Source organism: Dromiciops gliroides, chromosome 6 (assembly GCF_019393635.1).
Source record: "Dromiciops gliroides isolate mDroGli1 chromosome 6, mDroGli1.pri, whole genome shotgun sequence".
In the NCBI taxonomy this organism is placed as follows: Eukaryota; Metazoa; Chordata; class Mammalia; order Microbiotheria; family Microbiotheriidae; genus Dromiciops; species Dromiciops gliroides.
The window spans coordinates 188,877,207-188,898,656 of record NC_057866.1 but is presented as its reverse complement, the minus strand read 5'-3'; the positions used below and the strand labels follow the sequence as shown (position 1 = coordinate 188,898,656).

Genomic DNA, 21,450 nt, shown 5'->3' with positions numbered 1-21,450 from the left:
TCCTGTTTTGCTAAGAGGAGAGGTTACACTAATTTTTTTTGTTTTTTTGTTTTTTGTTTTTGCAGGGCAGTGAGGGTTAAGTGACTTGCCCAAGGTCACACAGCTAGTTAAGTGTCAAGTGTCTGAGGCTGAATTTGAACTCAGGTCCTCCTGAATCCAAGGCCAGTGCTTTATCCACTGCGCCACCTAGCTGCCCCTACACTAACTTTTAATTGTTACTTTAGAAGAGCAAATGTGTCACATTTTTTGGATGCCAGTTGTCTGGTTACTCTTTGTGTTGATAGCCATTTCTACAATTGAGAAGTAATCCTAACCTCAAAATGTTTAATGAAATCAGACCCCAAATTAGTTATTCAAAGGTAATATTTTATGGTAAAATGTAAACAGTTTTTCAAAGTGAGACTATTTGATTATTTTGTTTAGATCATGGACTGGTTTGTGCAGATTTGTTTAGCGCTGAAACATGTGCATGACAGAAAAATACTTCATCGAGATATAAAGTCACAGGTATGTTGATAAATTCCACCTCTGAGACTTGAGTGATTTTTAAGCAAAATTATGCTAAATTTTGATTACATAGTGTTTTTAGACTGGGTCTATAGACTGACATAGATCTCCAGGCTTTGCATACATATAAAACCTTGAGAATTTTACAAGAAAATAAACATTTGAAAAATAAACTTTTGACTTTGGAAACAAAAATGAGAAAACGATTTCCTTTGGAGAAATGTCTGCTCTTAAGCTGAAATGAACAAAGTATTCTAGATGTATAATGGAATCTCAGAGTTGAAAGGCATGTCAGAAATAATATAATCTGCACCTGAACAAGAATCCCCAGTACAAAGCATGCCCAATATCATAGCCATTCTTTTGGGTTTTTTGGGGTTTTTTTTTTGTTTTTTTTAGTGAGACAATTTGGGTTAAGTGACTTGCCCAGGGTCACACAGCAAGTAAGTGTTAAGTGTCTGAGGCTGGATTTGAACTCAGGTACTCCTGACTCCAGGGCCGGTGCTCTATCCACTGTGCCACCTAGCTGCCCCCATCCTTTTGTTTTAAAGATCTTCAGTGAAGGGAAACCTGCCATCTGCCAAAGAAGCTCATTTCACTCTGGGAAAGCTTGAATCATTAAGAAATTCTTAATAACGAATCTACATTTGCCTCTGCAATTTTTACCTGTTCCTCATACTTCTTTTTTCTACTCCGAGCAAAACAAACCCATTCTCTAATTTGTATTCCAGCCCTCCAGATACTTGAAGGTAGACTTCATGTCCCAAATCTCCTTCAAGTTAAATCTCCTTCAGTTTTTTCAGCTGACCTTCTTGTGGTAGAATGTCAGGGTTCTTCACTATCCTAGTTGTCCTGCTCTGGATGCTCTGTAACTAATGAATGTCTTTCCTAAAACTGATGCCCTAACCTCTACATAATACTTGAGGACAGAGAACATCAGGATCAACATGTGCTTAGTTCTACATACTGTGTCTCTCAGTGCAACCTAAAACCACATTAGTTTGGTCGCCATATTATACCGAAGCTGCATATTGAGATTTCAGTTCATTAAAACCCACAGATCTTTTTCAGACAAATTGCCACTGAGAAAAACTTTCCCATAATAAACTTTTGGATGTTTCCCCCTAATCCACTATAAATCTTATATTCTGATTAAATTTCATCTTCTTAGATTCAGTGCAGTCTTCTAGCCTGTCAAAATAATCTTGGGGCCAGACTTAGTGGACTAGCTGTCCCTCTAGGTTTTGTAGCATCCAAATGACACATTATCACCTGCCTTAATATTGTACCCTAAGTACTGTAGAGCCTTTCCATCTGACTTTGAGGTGAAGTCTGTATGTATTGTCATCTCCTATTAGAATGTGTGTTCCTTAGTGAGAGTAGAACCTGTCTTGCTTTTTTAAAATTTGTATCCCTTGGGCTTTGTGCATAGTAAGCACTTAATGATAATAATAATAATAATAATAATTAATAATAATGAGCCTTTTCATTTCATCTTCAAATTTGGGAGGTAGCCTGACTGGTGCCATGGAACTTTGTGAACTTTTTTCCTATAGTAACACAACCCAATATTATATTTGGTTATGTTACACTTTGGACTCATTGAACTTTAATCAACTAAAGCCCCTAGTTGGTTTTTTGTTGTTATTGCTGCAAAAACTGCTCTGTCTATATTTAACCTATTCTAGAGGGCATTAGTCAAACAACATTTATTCAGCACTTACTATGTATCATGCACTTTTCTAGCCATTAGGAATACAGACACAAAAATTAAACTGCCCTTTGCCTTTCCAGTATTTTCTTGGAGGAAACAATATGCAAACATGTACAAAGCAGATTTCAAATAAGCAAGGTCATTTCAAGGCAGGGGGGATTGGGCCTCATATAGGAGGTGGTACTAGATAGAGCTCATCTTTGAAAGAAATGTGGGATTCTGTGAGCTGGTATGAAGAGGGAGGACACTTCAGGCCTGTGGATAGAAAACCCAGGCAAAGGCATTAAAAACAGGTTACTTCTTTGATGTGCGTGGGGGGAAATGGAACCGTGGGAGCTTTTTGAGCATGGAAATGACATGAAGATCACTTCAGCAGTTGTGTGCAAGTTGGATTGCAAGTTGGATTGAAGAGGGGGGAGATTGGATTCAATTAGGGGGCTGTTAAAATATTCTAGGTTAGAGGTGATAAGAGTTTAAACTAGGGTTGTTGGAGTATAAGTGGAAAGAAAGGAACAGATGTGCAAGATATCGTGCAGGTAGAATTACAAGACATCAACTGATTAGACGTGGGAAGTGAGGATGAGTGAAAAATAAGAATTGACTCTCAGATTATGAACCTGGGTGACTACAAGGTTAGTGCTGCTCTCAGTAGAAATAAGGATGTTTGGAAGAAATACAAGTTCTTGGGGAAAAGTAATGAGTTTTCTTTTGGACATGTTCAGTTTGAGATGCCTATGGGTCATCCAGCTGTAGATGCAGGACTGGCGCTCAGGAGATACACTAGTGCTGAATATGTGGAGCTTAAAAGTCATAGGTGTAGAGATAATTGCATGAGGACAAGGAAAAAAAAAGGAAACAAAGCCCAAGATACCTGGAAAACATACTCCCTTACGGGCCTGGATGATTATCCCACCAAGTTAGGATAAAAACAGAGAGTAGTATCACCAAAATCCATTAAGGGGAGAGTGGTCAACAGTACCAAATGCTATAGAGAAACCAAGGATGAGGACTGACAAAGAGTCCGTTGGATTTGGCAATTAAAAGACCATTAGTAGGGCGGAGCCAAGATGGCGGAGAGGAAACAGCAAGCTGCCTGAGCTCTCCTTCTGTTCCCTCAAAAATCAAGCCTCTGGACGGATTCTGAAACTATAGAACCTGCAAAGAGACAGAGAGACACAGTCTTGCAACTAGAGATAATTTAGAAGACTTCAAAAGGTTGGTCTGACTCGGGCAAAAGGGAGGCCCAGCGCAGGGCAGCAACCCAGCGCCGAGGGGTCGGGGCAAGTCAGCAGGAGCTGCGGGCCACAGCCGAACAACTGAGGCTCCCGGAACCTGGCTCAAAAATCTGGTGGCCAAGGACAGTGGAAAAACCTACCTGCACCAGCTGAGAGGGCAAGTTGCCAGCTGTAGGGCCACGAACAGGATAGGCGTGACCAGGCATACTGACGCAGCGTGCTTAGACAGGAAGTGCAGGGGGGCGAACTGCACACACTATAAAGGCCTCAGAGTAAAAAGCCGGTCACACAGCACCTATACCCCTGCACAAGAAGCCCAAAACTGGGACCCTGGTGCCCCTAGAGCAGACCTCAACTTAAAAAATAAATAAGCTGCAATAATGAGTAAGAAGCAAAAAAGAGCCCTCTCTATTGAGAGCTTCTGTATCAATAGGGAAGAAGCCAACGCAAACTCAGATGAGGACAATACCCTCAAATTGCCTACATGTGAAGCCTCCCCAGGGAAGGTGAATTGGTCTCAAGAACAAAAAGCCTTCCTGGAAGAGCTCAAAAAGGATTTCAAAAATCAATTGAGAGAGGTAGAAGCAAAAATGGGGAGAGAAATGAAAGCAAAACAAGAAAACCATGAAAAAAGAATCAGCAGCTTGGAAAAGGAAGCACAAAGATTGATTGCAGAAAACAATTCCTTAAAAAATTCATCTGGCCAAATGGAAAAAAAGGTGCATGATCTCATTGAAAAAAACAATGCCTTAAAAAATTCATCTGGCCAAATGGAAAAAAAGGTGCATAATCTCACTGAAGAAAACGATGCCTTAAAAATTAAAATTAGACAGTTGGAAGATAAGGAATCCATGAGACACCAGGAATCAGTCAAGCAGAATCTAAAGAACGAAAAAATAGAAGAAAATGTGAAATACCTCATTGTAAAGACAACTGATCTGGAAAACAGATCCAGGAGAGACAATTTGAGAATCATTGGACTGCCTGAAAGCCATGACCAGAAAAATAATCTAGACACCATATTCCAGGAAATTATTAAGGAGAACTGCCCTGATATCATAGAATCAGAGGATAAAATCATCATTGAAAGAATCTACCGATCACTTCCTGAAAGAGACCCCAAAAGGAAAACTCCAAGGAATATTGTAGCCAAATTCCAGAATTATCAGGTGAAGGAGAAAATACTCCAAGCAGCCAGAAAGAAGCAATTTACAGATCATGGAGCCACAGTCAGGATTGCTCAGGACCTGGCAGCTTCAACATTAAAGGACCGCAAAGCTTGGAATATGATATTCTGGAAGGCAAAGGAGCTTGGATTGCAGCCCAGAATGTATTACCCAGCAAAAATGTGCATTTTCTTTCAGGGGAAAAGATGGACATTTAATGACATTGGGGACTTTCAATCATTCCTGATGAAAAGACCAGAACTGAATAGAAAATTTGGTCTTAACATACAAGACTCAAGAGAAGTTTAAAAAGGTAAACAGAGGGGGGAAAAAAAGGTTACTCAATTAGGTTAAAATGCTTATATCCCTACATGGGAAGATGATACTCATAACTCTTAGGAACTGTAAATGTATTTGGGCAGAGAGAAGGACTTTACACAGAGGGTATAAATATAAATTCTTTGATGTGATGATACAAAGAAAATTAAGGGGTTGAAAAGGGAGTCTGTGGGGAGGAGAGGAAAGGGGAGGTGGAATGGGGTGAATTATATCATATGAAGAGGTGAAAAAAAAACCTATTACAATAGAGGGAAAGAAAGGAGAAGTGAACATTGTTTCAACCCTATTCTCATTAGATTTGATTCAAAGAGGGAATAACATATACGTTCATTGGGATAAAGAAACTTAGTTCATTCTTTAGGGAAGCAAAAGGGGAAGGGAAAGGGGAGAACTGATAGAAGGGAGGACAAAAGCAAGGGAGAAAAGGGTAAAGAAAAGAGAGAGGGGTGATATAAAGGGAGGGCAGATTGGGGGAGGCAGGGGTAAGAAGTAAAATGTCGGTGAGGAGGAATAGGGATTAAAGAAGCGGGGAAAAGTACAAAGGGGGTAAATAGAATGGAGGGGAAAATGGAAGCGAATTACAGAGTGGATTAAAAACCAGAATCCTACAATATGCTGTTTACAAGAAACACATTTGAAGCAGAGAGATACACACAGAGTAAAGGTAAAAGGCTGGAGCAGAATATATTATGCTTCAGCTAAAGTAAAAAAAGCAGGAGTAGCAATCCTTATCTCAGACAAAGCGCAGGCAAAAAAAGATCTTATTAAAAGAGATAAGGAAGGAAATTACATCTTGCTAAAAGGTACTATAGATAATGAAGTAATATCAATATTAAATATGTATGCGCCAAGTGGTATAGCATCAAAATTCTTAGAGGAGAAGTTAAATGAGTTACAAGAGGAATTAGAGTAATACTATACTAGTGGGGGATCTGAATCTCCCCCTCTCAGAATTAGATAAATCTAGCCAAAAAATAAATAAGAAAGAAGTGAAAGAGGTGAATAGATTACTAGAAAAGTTAGACATGATAGATGTCTGGAGAAAATTGAATGGGGATAGAAAGGAATATACCTTTTTCTCAGCAGTACATGGCACATTTTCAAAAATTGACCATGTATTAGGGCACAAAAACATCATAGTCAAATGTAGAAAGGCAGAAATAGTAAATGCATCCTTCTCAGATCATGATGCAATAAAAATTACATGTAAGAAAGAGCCAGGGAAAAGTGGAATGAAAATCAATTGGAAACTAAATAATTTCATTCTAAAGAATGAATGGACCAAACAACAAATCATAGAAACAATCAATAACTATATCCAAGAGAATGACAGTAATGAGACAACATACCAAAATCTATGGGATGCAGCCAAAGCAGTACTTAGGGGAAAATTTATAGCTCTAAATGCTTACATGAATAAAAAAGAGAAAGTGGAGATTAATGAATTGGACATGCAACTTAAAAAGCTAGAAAAAGAATAAATTAGAAATCCCCAATTAGATACTAAACTAGAGATCCTGAAAATTAAAGGAGAAATTAATAAGATTGAAAGCAAAAAAACTATAGAATTAATCAATAAAACTAAGAGCTGGTTTTATGAAAAAACCAATAAAATAGATAAAATATTGGTTAATTTGATTAAAAAAAAGAAAACCAAATTACCAGTATGAAAAATGAAAAGGGTTGATGCTACCACCAATGAAGTGGAAATTAAATCAATAATTAGGGATTATTGGGCCCAACTGTATGCCAGTAAATTTGACAATCTAAATGAAATGGATGAATATTTACAAAAATACAAACTGCCCGGGTTAACTGAAGAGGAAATAAAATCCTTAAATAAACCCATATTAGAAAAAGAAATTGAACAAGCCATTAATGAACTCCCTAAGAAAAAATCCCCAGGGCCAGATGGGTTTACAGGTGAATTTTTTTTTTTTAAGTAAGGCAATTGGGGTTAAGTGACTTGCCCAGGGTCACACAGCTAGTAAGTGTTAAGTGTCTGAGGTCGGATTTGAACTCAGGTACTCCTGAATCCAGGGCTGGTGCTCTATCCACTGAGCCATCTAGCTGCCCCGTACAGGTGAATTGTACCAAACATTTTAAGAACAATTAATTCCAATATTATACAAATTATTTGGAAAACTAGGTGAAGGAGTTCTACCAAATTTGTTTTATGACACAAATATGGTGGTGATACCAAAACCAGGCAAAGCAAAAACAGAAAGAAAAGTATAGACCAATTTCCCTAATGAATATTGATGCTAAAATCTTAAATAAGATATTAGCAAGGAGATTACAGCAAGTGATCACCAGGATAATACACTATGACCAGGTGGGATTTATACCAGGGATGCAGGGCTGGTTCAAAATTAGGAAAACTATTAACATAATTAGCCACATCAATAAGAACACCAACCAAAATCATATGATTATCTCAATAGATGCAGAGAAAGCTTTTGACAAAATATAGCACCCATTCCTAATAAAAACACTAGAGAGTTTAGGAATAGGGGGAGCTTTCCTTAAAATAATAAAGTTATCTACCTAAAACCATCAGCAAGTATTATATGCAATGGAGATAAATTAGAGGCCTTCCCAATAAGATCAGTGGTGAAACAGGGATGTCTATTATCACCCCTATTATTTAATATTGTTCTAGAAATGTTAGGTTTAGCAATCAGAGAAGAGAAAGGAATTAAAGGAATTAGAATAGGCAAGGAGGAAACAAAACTATCACTCTTTGCAGATGATATGATGGTATACTTAAAGAATCCTAGAGAATCAACTCAAAAATTACTTGAAACATTTAACAACTTTAGCAAAGTAGCAGGATATAAAATAAATCTACATAAATCATTGGCATTTCTATACATGACCAACAAAGTCCAGCAGCAAGAGATAGAAAGAGAAATTCCATTTAAAGTAACAGTAGATAATATAAAATACTTGGGAGTCTACTTGCCAAGACAAACCCAGGAACTCTATGAATCCAACTACCAAACACTCTTCACACAAATCAGATCAGATCTAAATAATTGGAAAGATATCAATTGCTCATGGATAGGCAGAGCTAATATAGTAAAAATGACAATACTGCCTAAATTAATTTACTTATTCAGTGCCATGCCAATCAGACTACCTAAAAATTATTTTATAGAGCTAGAAAAAATAATAACATTCATCTGGAAAAACAAAAAAATCAAGAATATCCAGGGAAATGATGAAAAAAAATTCACAGGAAGGTGGGTTAGCGGTACCAAACCTGGAGCTTTACTATAAAGCGGCAGTCATCAAAACTATCTGGTACTGGCTAAGAAATAGAGTGGTAGATCAATGGAATAGGCTAGGCACAGGAAATGCAGTAGTAAATGACACTAGTAATGTAGTGTTTGATAAAACACAAAGACTCCAGCATCTGGGATAGGACTTCAGTAATTGACAAAAACTGCTGGGAAAACTGGAAGATAGTATGGCAGAAATTAGGCATAGACCAACATCTTACACCTTATACTAAAATAAGGTCAAAATGGATACATGATTTAGACATAAGAGGTGATACCATGGGTAAATTAGGAGAGAAAGGAATAGTCTACCTATCAGATCTTTGGAAAGGAAAACAGTTTATGACCAAACAAGAGATAGAGCATATTATAAAATGCAAAATGGATGATTTTGATTACATTAAATTAAAAAATTTTTGTACAAACAGAAGCAATGCATCCAAAATTAGAAGGGAGGCAGAAAGCTGGGAAACAATTTTTGTGGCCAGTACTGATAAAGGCCTCATCTCTAAAATATATAGGGAACTAAATCAAATTTATAAGAATCCAAGTCATTCCCCAATTGAGAAATGGTCAAAGGATATGAACAGGCAGTTTTCTGATGAAGAAATAAAAGCTACCTGTTGTCATATGAAAAAAAAATGCTCTAAATCACTATTGATTAGAGAAATGCAAATTAAAACAATTCTGAGGTACCACCTGACACCTATCAGATTGGCTAATATAAAAAAAGGAAAATAATAAATGTTGGAGAAGCTGTGAAAAAATTGGAACACTAATGCATTGTTGGTGGAGCTGTGAACTGATCCAATCATTCTGGAGAGCAATTTGGAATTATGCCCAAAGGGCGATAAAGCTGTTGCATACCCTTTGACCCAGCAATACCACTTTGGGGTCTTTTTCCCAAAGAAATCATGGAAAGGGGAAAGGGACCCACATGTACAAAAATTTTTAGCGGCTCTTTATGTGGTGGCAAGGAATTGGAAGTTGAGGGGATGCCCATCAATTGGGGAATGACTGGACAAGTTGGGGTATATGAATACAATGGAATACTATTGTGCTGTAAGAAATGATGAGCAGGAGGAGTTCAGAGAAACCTGGAGGGTCTTACGTGAGCTGATGATGAGTGAGATGAGCAGAAGCAGAAGAACATTGTACACAGTATCATCAACATTGAGTGTTGATCTACTGTGATGGACTATATTCTTCTCACCAGTGCAATGGTACAGAAGAGTTCCAGGGAACTCATGATAGAAGAGGATCTCCAAAAAGAGAAAAAAGAAAGAACTGTGGAGTATAGATGCTGAATGAATCGTTCTGTTTCTTTTGTTTTTGGTGCTGTTGTTTTTTATATTTAGAGGTTTTTCATCATTGCTCTGATTTTTCTCTTATAACATGACTAATGCAAAAATATGATTAATGTTATTGTGTGTGTGTATATATATATATGTATGTGTGTATATATATATATATATATATATATATATATAAATAAATAAAACCTATATTAGATTACCTGCTGTCTAGGGGAGGGGGGAGGGAGAAAAATCTGAAATTGGAAAGCTTGTATAAACAAACGTTGAGAACTATCTTTACATGTAACGGGGAAAAAAATACTTTATTAATTAAAAAAAAAAAGACCATTAGTAGGGGCAGCTAGGTGGCACCGTGGATAGAGCACTGGCCTTGGAGTCAGGAGGACCTGAGTTCAAATCCAGCCTCAGACACTTGACACTTAACTAGCTGTGTGTGACCCTGGGCAAGTCACTTAACCCCAATTGCCTCACACCCCCCCCCCAAAAAAAAAACCACCAAGAACATTAGTAACTATAGAAAGGGCATTTTGATTTGAATGAGGCTAAAAGACAGACTGTAAGGGATTGAGAAGTGTGCAAAAGGAGAGAAAGTAGGTTTATTTTATTTTACTTTATTTTATTTTTTTGCTTCTTAGTCTTTTTTTTTCCTTTTTGGGGCAGTGAGGGTTAAGTGACCCAGGGTCACACAGCTTGTAAGTGTCAAGTGCCTAAAGCCAGATTTGAACTCAGGTGCTTTATCTACTCCATCACCTAGCTTTCCTGAAAAGGAGAGTGTGAGGGACTGGTAGAGTCAAAGGGGTTTTTGTTTATTATAATTTTTTTATAGGATTGAGGCATTCCTTTTAATTCTGAACCTAGCAATCTTCAACGAAAATGAACATTTTCAGATGCATAGCAGAACAAAAGGAGAGGGTTGTTATGTGAAACTACAAACTCATCATATACAGTTTGCTTTTATTTTAAAGTATATAATAAATGCATCATTTTGTTTTTCAAAGCTATCTTGCTTGTTTATGATTCCTTCTGTTCTTTTCCTATAGAGTTCAGAGTTCTACAGACTTTCAAAGTTATTTATCTTTAATACATTGTATAAATTTTCTTCTGATTCTGCTCCCTTTCAGCTCATATAAATCTTAGTGACCTAGACATTTTTGTAGAGCATTAGGAAATCAACCATTAAATAGGGAGAGATTGAAGATTGGTGGGGAAAGGTAGTGAGATGTACAGTATTCTGAAGAAGACCAAAACAGGATGGAATTGGGACACAAGTAAAAAGGTTAACTTTGTTGAAGTGAAGGAAGGGCCATCTTCCTCTTCAAACTCCTTGTGTTTAACTTTCTATATATTTGTATTTATTCTTTTTATATTTATTTTGTATATATTTATATATGTACATCTTTCATTAGAATTTGAAGTTACTAGGAGGACTAGTTTCATTATTGTACTTGTATCTCTAGCTTAATGTTTGGCACATGGTAAGAAGTGCTTACTAGAGGCATGATCGTTTATTGATAAGTCACACTGGAATAAAGGAAAGAATTGGGGATAATTTCAGGAGGTTGAGCTGTGAGATATAGAGTAGTGGGTAGAAAATAAAGCTCATGATGAATGACTTGTATTTTCTCAGTCAAGTATGAGGAAAGGTCTACTGAGGAGTAGGAAGGATATGAGAGGAAGAGAAAAAAAATATTATTTTATGGTAGTGGGGACCCAATTGAGATAACATAAATTTGTAATAGATCCAGTCCACGAGCCTATAGAGTGGAGGAGGCCCATGATAGAAATAATCCAAGGTTAGAATTACTCAAGGCTCAAGGTATGAGTAGAAATAAGAGAAGGTGGCAGAGGATTTAAGAATAGAGGTCAGTGCCCTAATGCACTGCTTAGTTCTTGGTCAGGATTGGAAACGTCTCAGAATACAGTGTACTCATAAGAATGTGTAAATGGGCAAAAAATATGGCAGATTGTAACGATTGGAATGACGCCACCTGCTGGATACTTACTGTAGAAGAGTTCTGCCCATGAAGCGAAGGTCTTTGAGGGCAAGACCAGGAGTCTTTTCTTTGGCGGGGAGGAAGTGATGCAGACTAGTGGGAGGAGGAAGGAAGAGACTGGCGCTCGGTCTGGCGCTCTTTCCTCTGGACTCTGGCGGAGAAGGGAGCTAGAAATGCACTCTCCCTTTAATAGATAGGAATCTAGACCTTTCTCTCTCTCTTTACCAAATTCTTATTCTCCTTAATAAATGCTTAAAAGTCTAACTCTTGCTAAAGCTTATAATTTATTGGCGACCACTCATTAAATATTTTAGACAGACTAGCTAGAATTTTAGGCCTTAACAAGATGAGTTTCACTTGTTCAGTCATTTCAATCATGTTCAACTCTTCATGACCCCATTTGGGGTTTTCTTGGCAAAGATACTGAAGTAGTTTGCTATTTCCTTCTGTAGCTTGTTTTACAGATGAGGAAACTGAGGTAAACAGGATTAAGTGATTTGCCCAGGGTCACACAGCTAGTAAGTGTCCAAAGGCAGATTTGAATTCATGAAGATGGCCTGACTCCAGGCCCATCACTCTATCTGCTGCACCACTTAATTGCCCATATGAGTTTCATTGCCCAAGTACAAAGGACTGAAATGAGGGACAAGAAGGCATATTTGAATTAAAAGCTTATAGACTCTATCTATGTGGCCTAGCAAAAGGACCTTCAAATAATTTCATACCATTCTTTGAATTCATTAGTGTTTTGTTGAGACCAAAAAATGTTGTGGAAATAAAATGGAAAATATTGACCTCTCCCTATAGAAAACCATAGAATATCTGTACCTAGACAGGGCTGGGGAATTTCTTCTCTCCCCATGAGCAAGTTTTGCAGATTAGAGATCAAATAAAGTGAGTAGCCACCTGAAAGAAAGATATTTATTAGTGCTCTAAAAAACTGCTCCCAGGTAGAAGCTTCTGCCTTTTCAGGAAATGGTATTTTGTCATGTTTTGTTGTCTAACAGGGCAGGGGTTAGATTACACTGCCAGTAAATAGCATTCTGCATCACTTAGCTGAACCAGTATTGTTTTGCTGTACTACTGAACTCAACTGTAGGTTTTTTCTTCCTTGAAGGTTATCTCTTGAATTTTGCTTGTATCCTAACATCAGAATGTCTGAAGAAATTATATAACCTGTCCTCTTTTCATTTGCTTTTGAACTATTAAACAAATAACTATTCCATGAATTTAGACCCAAAATATCCTAGTACTTAATCACACAAGAACCCTCGTCATTTAGTCATTGTTCTACATAGTAAACATCTTTCAACTGCTTAATACATGTTTAGCTAATCATGTAACAAAACATCAACATTTTCAAAAAAAGCTTCAGCATTTAAATATATACATATATTCACACATACATGCATAATATATACATATATACACATGCATGCATAATATATATATATATACACATATATATGATGAGAATAACATTTCATAATCAAGAGGAAGAACACAGACCAGATTTGGAAACTTTGGAGTTATTTTTTAATTATGTTCAATTAATGAAACAAATGATTTACCTTGGATAGCTTTGTAAATATTTTTGCTAAGGCATTACTGAAAATTTAAAATGTCTGTCAAGGAAGTGAAATGTTCTCTCTGGTTTAGTTCTTTACTTGAATATTTATCAGGTTTAAAGGAAATTCATCCAGTTCTGTGGTTGATAAAACCTGGGAGACAGGGTAAGGCCATTATGTTAAATATCCCATTGGAAAACTGAAAATAGTCTTTGGGACAGATTTCCCTAAAGAGTACAATTCTATACTTGATTGAGTTCATTTTGTTATAGGACAATCTTTTTTCGAATCATAGAAGTATTTTATTTTCTAGTCACATGTAGAGATAGTTTTCAACATTTGTTTTTGTAAGACTTATAGTTCCAAATTTTTCTTCCTCCCTCCCTTCCCTTCCCCCTCCCCCAAGACAGCAAGCCATCTGATATAGGTTTATATGTACAATCACATTAAACATATTTCTGCATTAGTCATGTTGTGAAAGAAGAATCAGAACAAAAGGGAAAAACCTCAAAAAAGAAAAAAGAACAACAAAAAAGTAGAAATAGTATGATTCAATCTGCATCTAGATTCCACAGTTCTTTTTTTTCTGGATATGTAGAGCATTTTCCATCATAAATCCTTTGGAATTATCTTGGACCCTTGTATTGCTGAGAAGAGTTAAGTCTATCACAGTTGATCATCACACAATGTTGTTGATACTGTGTACAATGTTCTCCTGGTTCTGCTCATCTCACTCAGCATCAGTTCATGTAAGTCCTTCCAGGTTTCTCTGAAATCCAGTTATAGGACAATCTTAAAGAGAAAAATTATTCAATCTGAATTAAGAGGTAGCATATTTTCCCCTTTGATTCTATAGAATACAGACTTATCTAAAGATTTTAAAAATTGATATCTAATAGTACTTTCCCCCCTTCTCTTCCAGAATATATTTTTAACCAGAGATGGAACGATACAACTGGGAGACTTTGGAATTGCTCGAGTTCTTAATAGGTAATATATTTACTTTGAAGTTTACAGCGGGTATATGATTCCATTGTGCATAGATTGAAAACTCTATACCCCTTCTCATTCTGTGAGATTCCTGTTAATGCCAATCCCATAGACCTTACACAAATGATCTGCCCAGTGCTCTGGAGGCTTCTAACATGATGTGAATTCCCGGGCCAGTTCTTCACTGCTGGTTTTAGCCTACCTTTTTCCTGATTCTTCATCTTCTGGTTGATACCTTCTTGGGCATAGATTGTTGGTAATAATAATAGGCTGCAGCCTGATCTTGGTACAGTGGTCACTCTACAGTCCTCCACAGAACAATTTTTATTCTTCAGAAATTTGATGAGTTAAACGTGAATGAAAGTTGATAGTGTATGTGATCATTTTTAATGTGTTAAATGTCTTCTTATACCAGAAATTTTCTCTTTTTATTCTAGTACCCTCGAGCTAGCACGGACGTGCATAGGAACGCCATACTATTTGTCACCTGAAATCTGTGAAAACAAACCTTATAATAATAAAAGGTACCTAAACATGATGTGGATTTTAATTTAAATATCTTGTACCATTTTTTACTGCATTAGTATGCAAGACCATGCTTTGTAGTCTATAGGGTGCATGGCTGAGTAACTTTGCCACAGTGTCTTATCTGTTTGAGGGTGTCACATAGAAAGTGGGAATGAGTAAAATTCCATCACCATGAGCGCCACTGTAAAGAAGGCTTCCTGCACAAAGCCACTTAAATAGCCTGATCAGTGGCTCGTGGAAGCCTGGCTTTGTTTGAGTTTGCAGAACTGTGGACAAACAAGTACTTCCTCCCTTCTTTCCTTGATCACTCCCCTAATGCTAAGAGCTTGTTTTTGAGGAGCCAACATGGAACAGTGGCAGGAATGGTGGAATCTGGACAAATCACTTAATCCTTCAGGCCAGCTCTGTCTATAATTTTGTGTCATATTTGCCTTAGAGGTACACAGAAGGCTTTTTTTAAAGTGTCATTTATCCTTCTCATCCCTTCTGTGTCAAATCACTTTAAGCAAAATCTCCCATCACTCTCAAACTACCCTCAAAACTGCACATAAGATTCAGGACCCAGGAAGAGGAAAATTATGGTGATATAGGTATGATAGCTGCCTTTTTGTGGGGAGAGAGGGAGCCAACACAATCCCAACTTGGTTTCATTCTGTAGCTGAGAATGTGACTTCTAGCCCTTTAATTTGGATAAAACAAATATTGCAAAGAAACAATCAAAATGGGCTTCATTGTGAAGAGGTTTGACTTAGAATTCTTAAGTCAATGGCTTCTTAACTGGTCTCCCTACTTCCCGCTTTCTTTTTCTCTGATGCATTTTCCACAGAACTGTCAAATCAATATTCCTAAAACACATATCTGACTGTCATTTCCCTATCCAAAAAACTTTTGCGACTTCCTATTTTAATCTTTAGTATAAAATGGGAGATTTTCAGCCTGACCTCCAAACTACGGTTCCTTTCCAGTTTTATTACATATCACTCCTCTTTACATACTGTAGATGCTAATCCAACAGGTCTGCAAGCTGCCCCTTTATGCATTCCATCTCCTGCATTTGTACAGGTGGCGGTCCCCAAGTCTGGAATCTTCCCTTTTCTGATTCCTCCCATCTCCCTTCAGTATTGGTGCTCTCATCCTCATGAAATCATTTTGTATTGCTTTTACACATTCCTTCCTTTGTGTGCATGTATTCCCACCCACTTCCCTTCCACTCCATAGAATGTCAGCTCCTTGTTGGCATAAGTTGCTTTGGGCTACTTTTTTATCACCAATGCCTTGAGCACAGTAAGTACCTAAATGTTTGTTGAAATAAGAGGTGGCAGTTTTTGCTTTGCTTTTAAGCAAAGGTTATGCAAAGCGGAGACCACTGAATTTTAATTTTATTTCTGCTACTATGATCTAGTATGAGTCAAATTTTTTGCATTAAATTTTATCTTTGATAGGAATCTCACTGACTGAATTAAAATTTGTCAAATGCTTTTGAAAATCTAGAATATTAATTGTTTTTGCTCTATTCTCAAGATGCCTAGTTTTTATACTTTTTCATAAAAATTATTAGTACAACATTGCCAAATCCATTAATTTGCAATAAGCACTTTTGTAAATAGTGTACCATAGTTAAAATTTAAAAAGATATAATTACATTTACATTTTTGTGGCTTGATCAAGTAGCTTCAAAATTAATTGTCTTTGGGGGTATGAATTTATAATGTGCTTTTCTGTGGTGGGAGTGAAAGTCACTGGGGCAACGTCAGCTGAGGATGCATTTTATTCTGCTCTGAGTATAAGGGGTCCTTGTTTTTGATTCAGAAGTTATATGAAATTTTATATTCTTACATTATAATTTTTCACATGGTATTTGGGTTTTTAAATGAAATTACCATTTTCCCCATTTTAATTATACATGCCAACTTTGGATTTTTTCTATCTTCATGAAATTACAGTATTTGAAATTTAAGATTCATATGTTCAATTCAACAAACATTAAGTGTGTGTGAGGCATTGTGCATACAGAGACAAGAAGGAAACAGTCCCCTGCCTTCAAGGAGTTTCCCATTGTACTGAAATGTTGTGTTTTGTCTTCACTGTATGTTTTAAAAATAAAATTTGCCAGCCACATACGTTTAGGTTACTTTGGGTCATAGATCTAAAATTGGAAAGCCCCTCAGAGGTCCTTAATCCACTCATTTTTGCAGTGTAGTGTGGTGGGGAAAGACTAACTTTGGAGAATCAGAAGGCATGATTTCCAATTCTGACTTTGCCACTTAGTGAATGGTCCCTATGCCCTTAAGTAGCTCATTCCATGTCTCTGTGCAGCCGTTTTCTCATCTGTTGAATGAGAGGATTGGGACAAATGGCTTCTGGTGCCTTCCAGCTCCAAATGTAGCATCCTTGATCCTACTTGTGTCCGTTTTTAATTTTTTTTTAAATTTTTTTAATGTATACGTTTTTAATTTTTAATGAGAAGTGTATGCTTTGCTTCTGCTTTTGTTGGGGGATGCGGGCGTCTTAAGTCAGGGACTTGAAGTTTAAATGCTTTCTCTTGCTTTTTATTCTCTAGTGACATCTGGGCTTTAGGCTGTGTCTTATATGAGATGTGTACGCTTAAGCATGCAGTAAGTATGTCTTTAATGCTTCAGAGTTGTTTACCTCAAACTCAGTTTGGTTTTCATTGCTTTTGTCCTTCGGTATCTTTTGAATGGTGGCAAAACACCAGACATAAAAATTGTTGTTTGTATTTTTGGACTTTCTTATTTTGTCTTCACCTAAGCATAAATTTAATTTCATTAGCCACTAGCACTTAGGTATAGTCTTTTTCTAAGTTTAATATGTATTTTCATACTTGCTTTTAACAGATTATTTGTTACAGATAGGCATAATAATGATTAGGCCTAGACTGTGATTTCACTGGTGCGGAGGACTTGCTCTACCAATGCAGGTCAGATCCCAGACCACCCAGCAGTTAAGGGAGTTGCAGAGGGTCATTCAGCCAGCGCGTATGTGATGGGGGCCTTGAATGGATCTCAGAACTCCCAGATTCTAAGGCCAACTCTTTGTCCACTCTGCCATGCTGCCTCTCGATTAGCCCCAGAACTGAATTAAAAGTTCGTACTAAATTCATTCATTAATATTTTATTATTTTAATTTAAAATTAATATATCAGTTCATTCATATGAATTTTCAAAATTGGCTAACCATATTGCCTAGATTTCTAAAGATCAGAATTAGCATCAGTTGAAGGATTCTGTACAGTGTCTTTGCTAAAAACATCTTATTCCAAGTTTAAATACTTTTAAAATGAAATTAAAAACAATTTTTTAAGGAAAAAACTTAAATATCTAGAATATGATAAGAAGTATGAAAAATTAGAATACATACTTTCCATGTATATGTATCCTAAGGTAACAAGGTAGACTTGGCACAACTTTGCCCCAATCAGATCGTTTTGCAGTAACTTCACAAACACACCCTAACCCCACCTGCTCCCTTGCAACAGAAATGTTCTTTACTCTCTGTTGGATAATGCTAGTATCCTGCCAGGGGATATGTAATAGTTGAGAGAGGATAAGAAAGCAATTGCTGAGCACATCTAGAGCAGTACTAAAAAGTCTTGAGGGGAGCTGACCTGCCCTTTCCCACCTCTACCTCTCTTCATCCTTGAACTTTGCTGCCTCTTAATTTCTAGCCTGATTGAAGAAAAAATGAGCAGATACTAAGAGTGACTGCTAACCACATGAGAAACTCTCAGTTCCCAGGGACAACAGAAAGAGGAAGAAGTCAGTATTATCCTTATAAAAATTATGGAGTCCCAGCTATTTTAAGCTTCTTTCACCCAAATTTTAGTGCTCAGAATCAGATCTTCCACTCATACAGTTATTCCTATGGAATTGTACTTTCCTCCAACCTTGATAGCTTTTTTCACCTAATAAAAAACTTGTGTGGAATTAGTGAGTAACACTGGGCAGAAATATACTTGCATTTCTTTTTCAAAGGCTTTTTACAAAAAGGTAGTTGCAGTCAAGTAATAGAGAGCAGTCATTATTAGCGAAGTGTAGTAGAATCAGATGTCCTTTGCCTGAATGAGCTATTCACATTTTAGACTGGATTGGGGTGGGTGGTTCTTTTTTATTTTTTTAATCCCTTTGGCTGTGTTGTCCCTCTACCAGAAGAAAAAGAAAATTCAATGCATTTTTTCCTTGACTCACTTTCTAATCTAGCAGGGAGTGAGGCTGTGGAAATGTCTGATTCCTTTCTTTGCTACCACCACCAAACAGCCATTTACAGATTTAATCAGTCCATTAAGACCTTTAAGAGCTCTCCCATTACACTAAAGACCTCCAGTGTGGGACACATGGAACACCACTTGTAGTATCATGCATTTTCTTCTTGGTAAATTGGACATCTCTAATTAGGATTGAATTTTATAATTTAGTGGGAGTTTTGGATTTGTTTGTTGGGTTTTTTTGCTATTTCTTTTTATCAGTAGAAGTTAACCAACCCCCCCCCCCAAAAAAAAGAATCAAGTTACATTAGAGAATAATAGGAAAGCATATTTCTCTGCTTTTATACTTTTCTGAAAAGTTCAAAATGTAAAGTGTATATATAAATCAAATTTTTTCTTTTTTTTTCTTTTCTTTTCCTTTTTTTTTTAGTGAGGCAATTGGGGTTAAGTGACTTGTCCAGGGTCACACAGCTAGTAAGTGTGAAGTGGCTGAGGCTGGATTTGAACTCAGGTACTCCTGACTCCAGGGCCTGTGTTCTATCCACTGTGCCACCTAGCTGCCCCTATATAAATCAAATTTTTTAAAAATTGAATTTCATATTTTAAATGCACTGGGCAGAACAGTATTTAAATAAATCCTTCAGTAAAGTATATGCAAGTAATTAGCCCTGCCCCAATTTGCACTTTATTGAGCTTTCTGAATTCTAGACACACTTGCTTTTTATTATCTTGGGAAACAAGGATTAATTTTCCAGTTTTTTCTATTTTTATTAAAAATAAATTCACTTGGGGCAGCTAGGTGGCACAGTGGATAAAACACCAGCCCTGGATTCAGGAGCACCTGAGTTCAAATCCAGCCTCAGACACTTGACACTTACTAGCTGTGTGACCCTGGGCAAGTCATTTAAGCCCCATTGCCCCGTAAAAATAAATAAATAAATTCACTTTAATTGCCAGACTACCCTACCCCTATCAACCTTTACCCTCAATGTCAAAATTCAGAATATTTTTTACCATTGATAATAGATCTCAGCTCACTTTTGCATTTTCTACATTTATTATGCCACAATTTAAAGGTAATGTAGTATTAGCATAAGATAATCAGTTTATATGAAATCAATACTCTCAAATAACATCTTGATTTCAGTTTTATTAGAGGAAAGAAATTTGGAGAATTTCAGAGAATTTTCCTTTGCCAAAAACACCTGTGCATGTACTTCAGTTGCCTATGTAAGAATTTTCTACTCCTAGCTGGGAAGGCAAGGTTCACACATTTACTTTCCTACTAAAAAGAAACTATGCCACTGGTTTTGCTACCTTTGAGTAATATTCTTTTCACTTTTTCTGAGTTTTTCCTCAGTAGTTATAAAGTCAGACTTTGTCAACATAGGTTCTTCATGCTTATTAAATACTTAATTTTACCCTGTTACTTGCTGAATTAAAAAAAACAGACTTATAGCTAAATATTAGCATTTGCTTTTGTTAAAAATTGCATTGTATTTGTATGAAATCTAGAAATAGTGAAGTAAATAAACTTTGCATTAAAGAATTAATGAGTAATTGAATATTTGGAATGAAATTGTATTAACTTGATAGGAACCTAGGAAAATAGTTGCAGTACATGGATAATATGAAAATATGTTCTACATGACTTCAAATGTATAATGAGATATTGCTTCCCTTCTCAGTGGGTAGAAGAGGGACTAGAGGGAAGAAGAGAATTTGAATCTCAACATTTTTAAAATTAATGTTAAAATTTTTAAAAAATTGAATATGGGGGTGTAGAAAATAATTGCTGTCACATAGACCTATTTGACCTATTTATTTACATTTTTTTCCTATAATTCTAGTTTGAAGCTGGCAATATGAAAAACCTGGTACTGAAGATCATCTCTGGATCTTTTCCTCCTGTTTCCTTGCATTATTCCTATGATCTCCGTAGTCTACTTTCTCATTTATTTAAAAGGAATCCTAGGAATAGACCATCAGTCAACTCCATATTGGAGAAAAGTTTTATAGCCAAACGTATTGAAAAGTTTCTTACACCTGAGGTATGTTTTTGATTTGATCAAAATTATGATATGACATTTAATAAATTACTGATTCATTACAGTTTACATACTATGCAATATTTCTCCAGTGCTGATTGCAAATGCATTCTCTGAAATGAATTAAACTGATATTTCCCAAAATTAAAACAAGTTATAGCTGTTCTATTAGCATAATAATTCTTAAAGTGTATTTTTTCTAGCTGCATCCTCTGTGACTCTTGTCTCTGTGTTTCTTTTTTGTTTCTTTTTTTGTGTGGGGCAATTGGGGTCAAGTGACTTGCCCAGGGTCACACAGCTAGTAAGTGTCAAATGTCAGGCTGGATTTGAATTCAGGTCCTCCTGAATCCAGGGCCAGTGCTCTATCCACTGCACCACCTAGCTGCCCCTCTGTATTTCTTTAAATCTGCCACCTGGAATCTATGGGGTATGGTAAGAGGTCTTCCTTTAAATATCCTGACACACCTCATGAGTACCGTTTGAGAAGGCATGATCTCCATCAGTTATTTCTCTCCCTGTGTTATTGCCCATCTTTTTTT

At 36.6% G+C, this 21,450-nt stretch overlaps 1 protein-coding gene across 10 annotated transcripts in view; it reads left to right on the top strand.

The window, feature by feature from the left end:
• Nucleotides 1–21,450, top strand: part of NEK1 (NIMA related kinase 1) — a 151,356-nt gene that overhangs the window by 23,029 nt on the left and 106,877 nt on the right. For 9 of the 10 annotated variants that reach the window (XM_043971787.1, XM_043971792.1, XM_043971788.1 and 6 more), the window contains 5 exons: nt 424–507; nt 14,046–14,113; nt 14,551–14,637; nt 17,202–17,256; nt 20,714–20,914. In XM_043971787.1, the coding sequence (XP_043827722.1) occupies nt 424–507; nt 14,046–14,113; nt 14,551–14,637; nt 17,202–17,256; nt 20,714–20,914 (495 nt within the window). The remainder of the gene's footprint in view (nt 1–423; nt 508–14,045; nt 14,114–14,550; nt 14,638–17,201; nt 17,257–20,713; nt 20,915–21,450) is intronic. The other variant, XM_043971791.1, reaches the window with a different exon arrangement.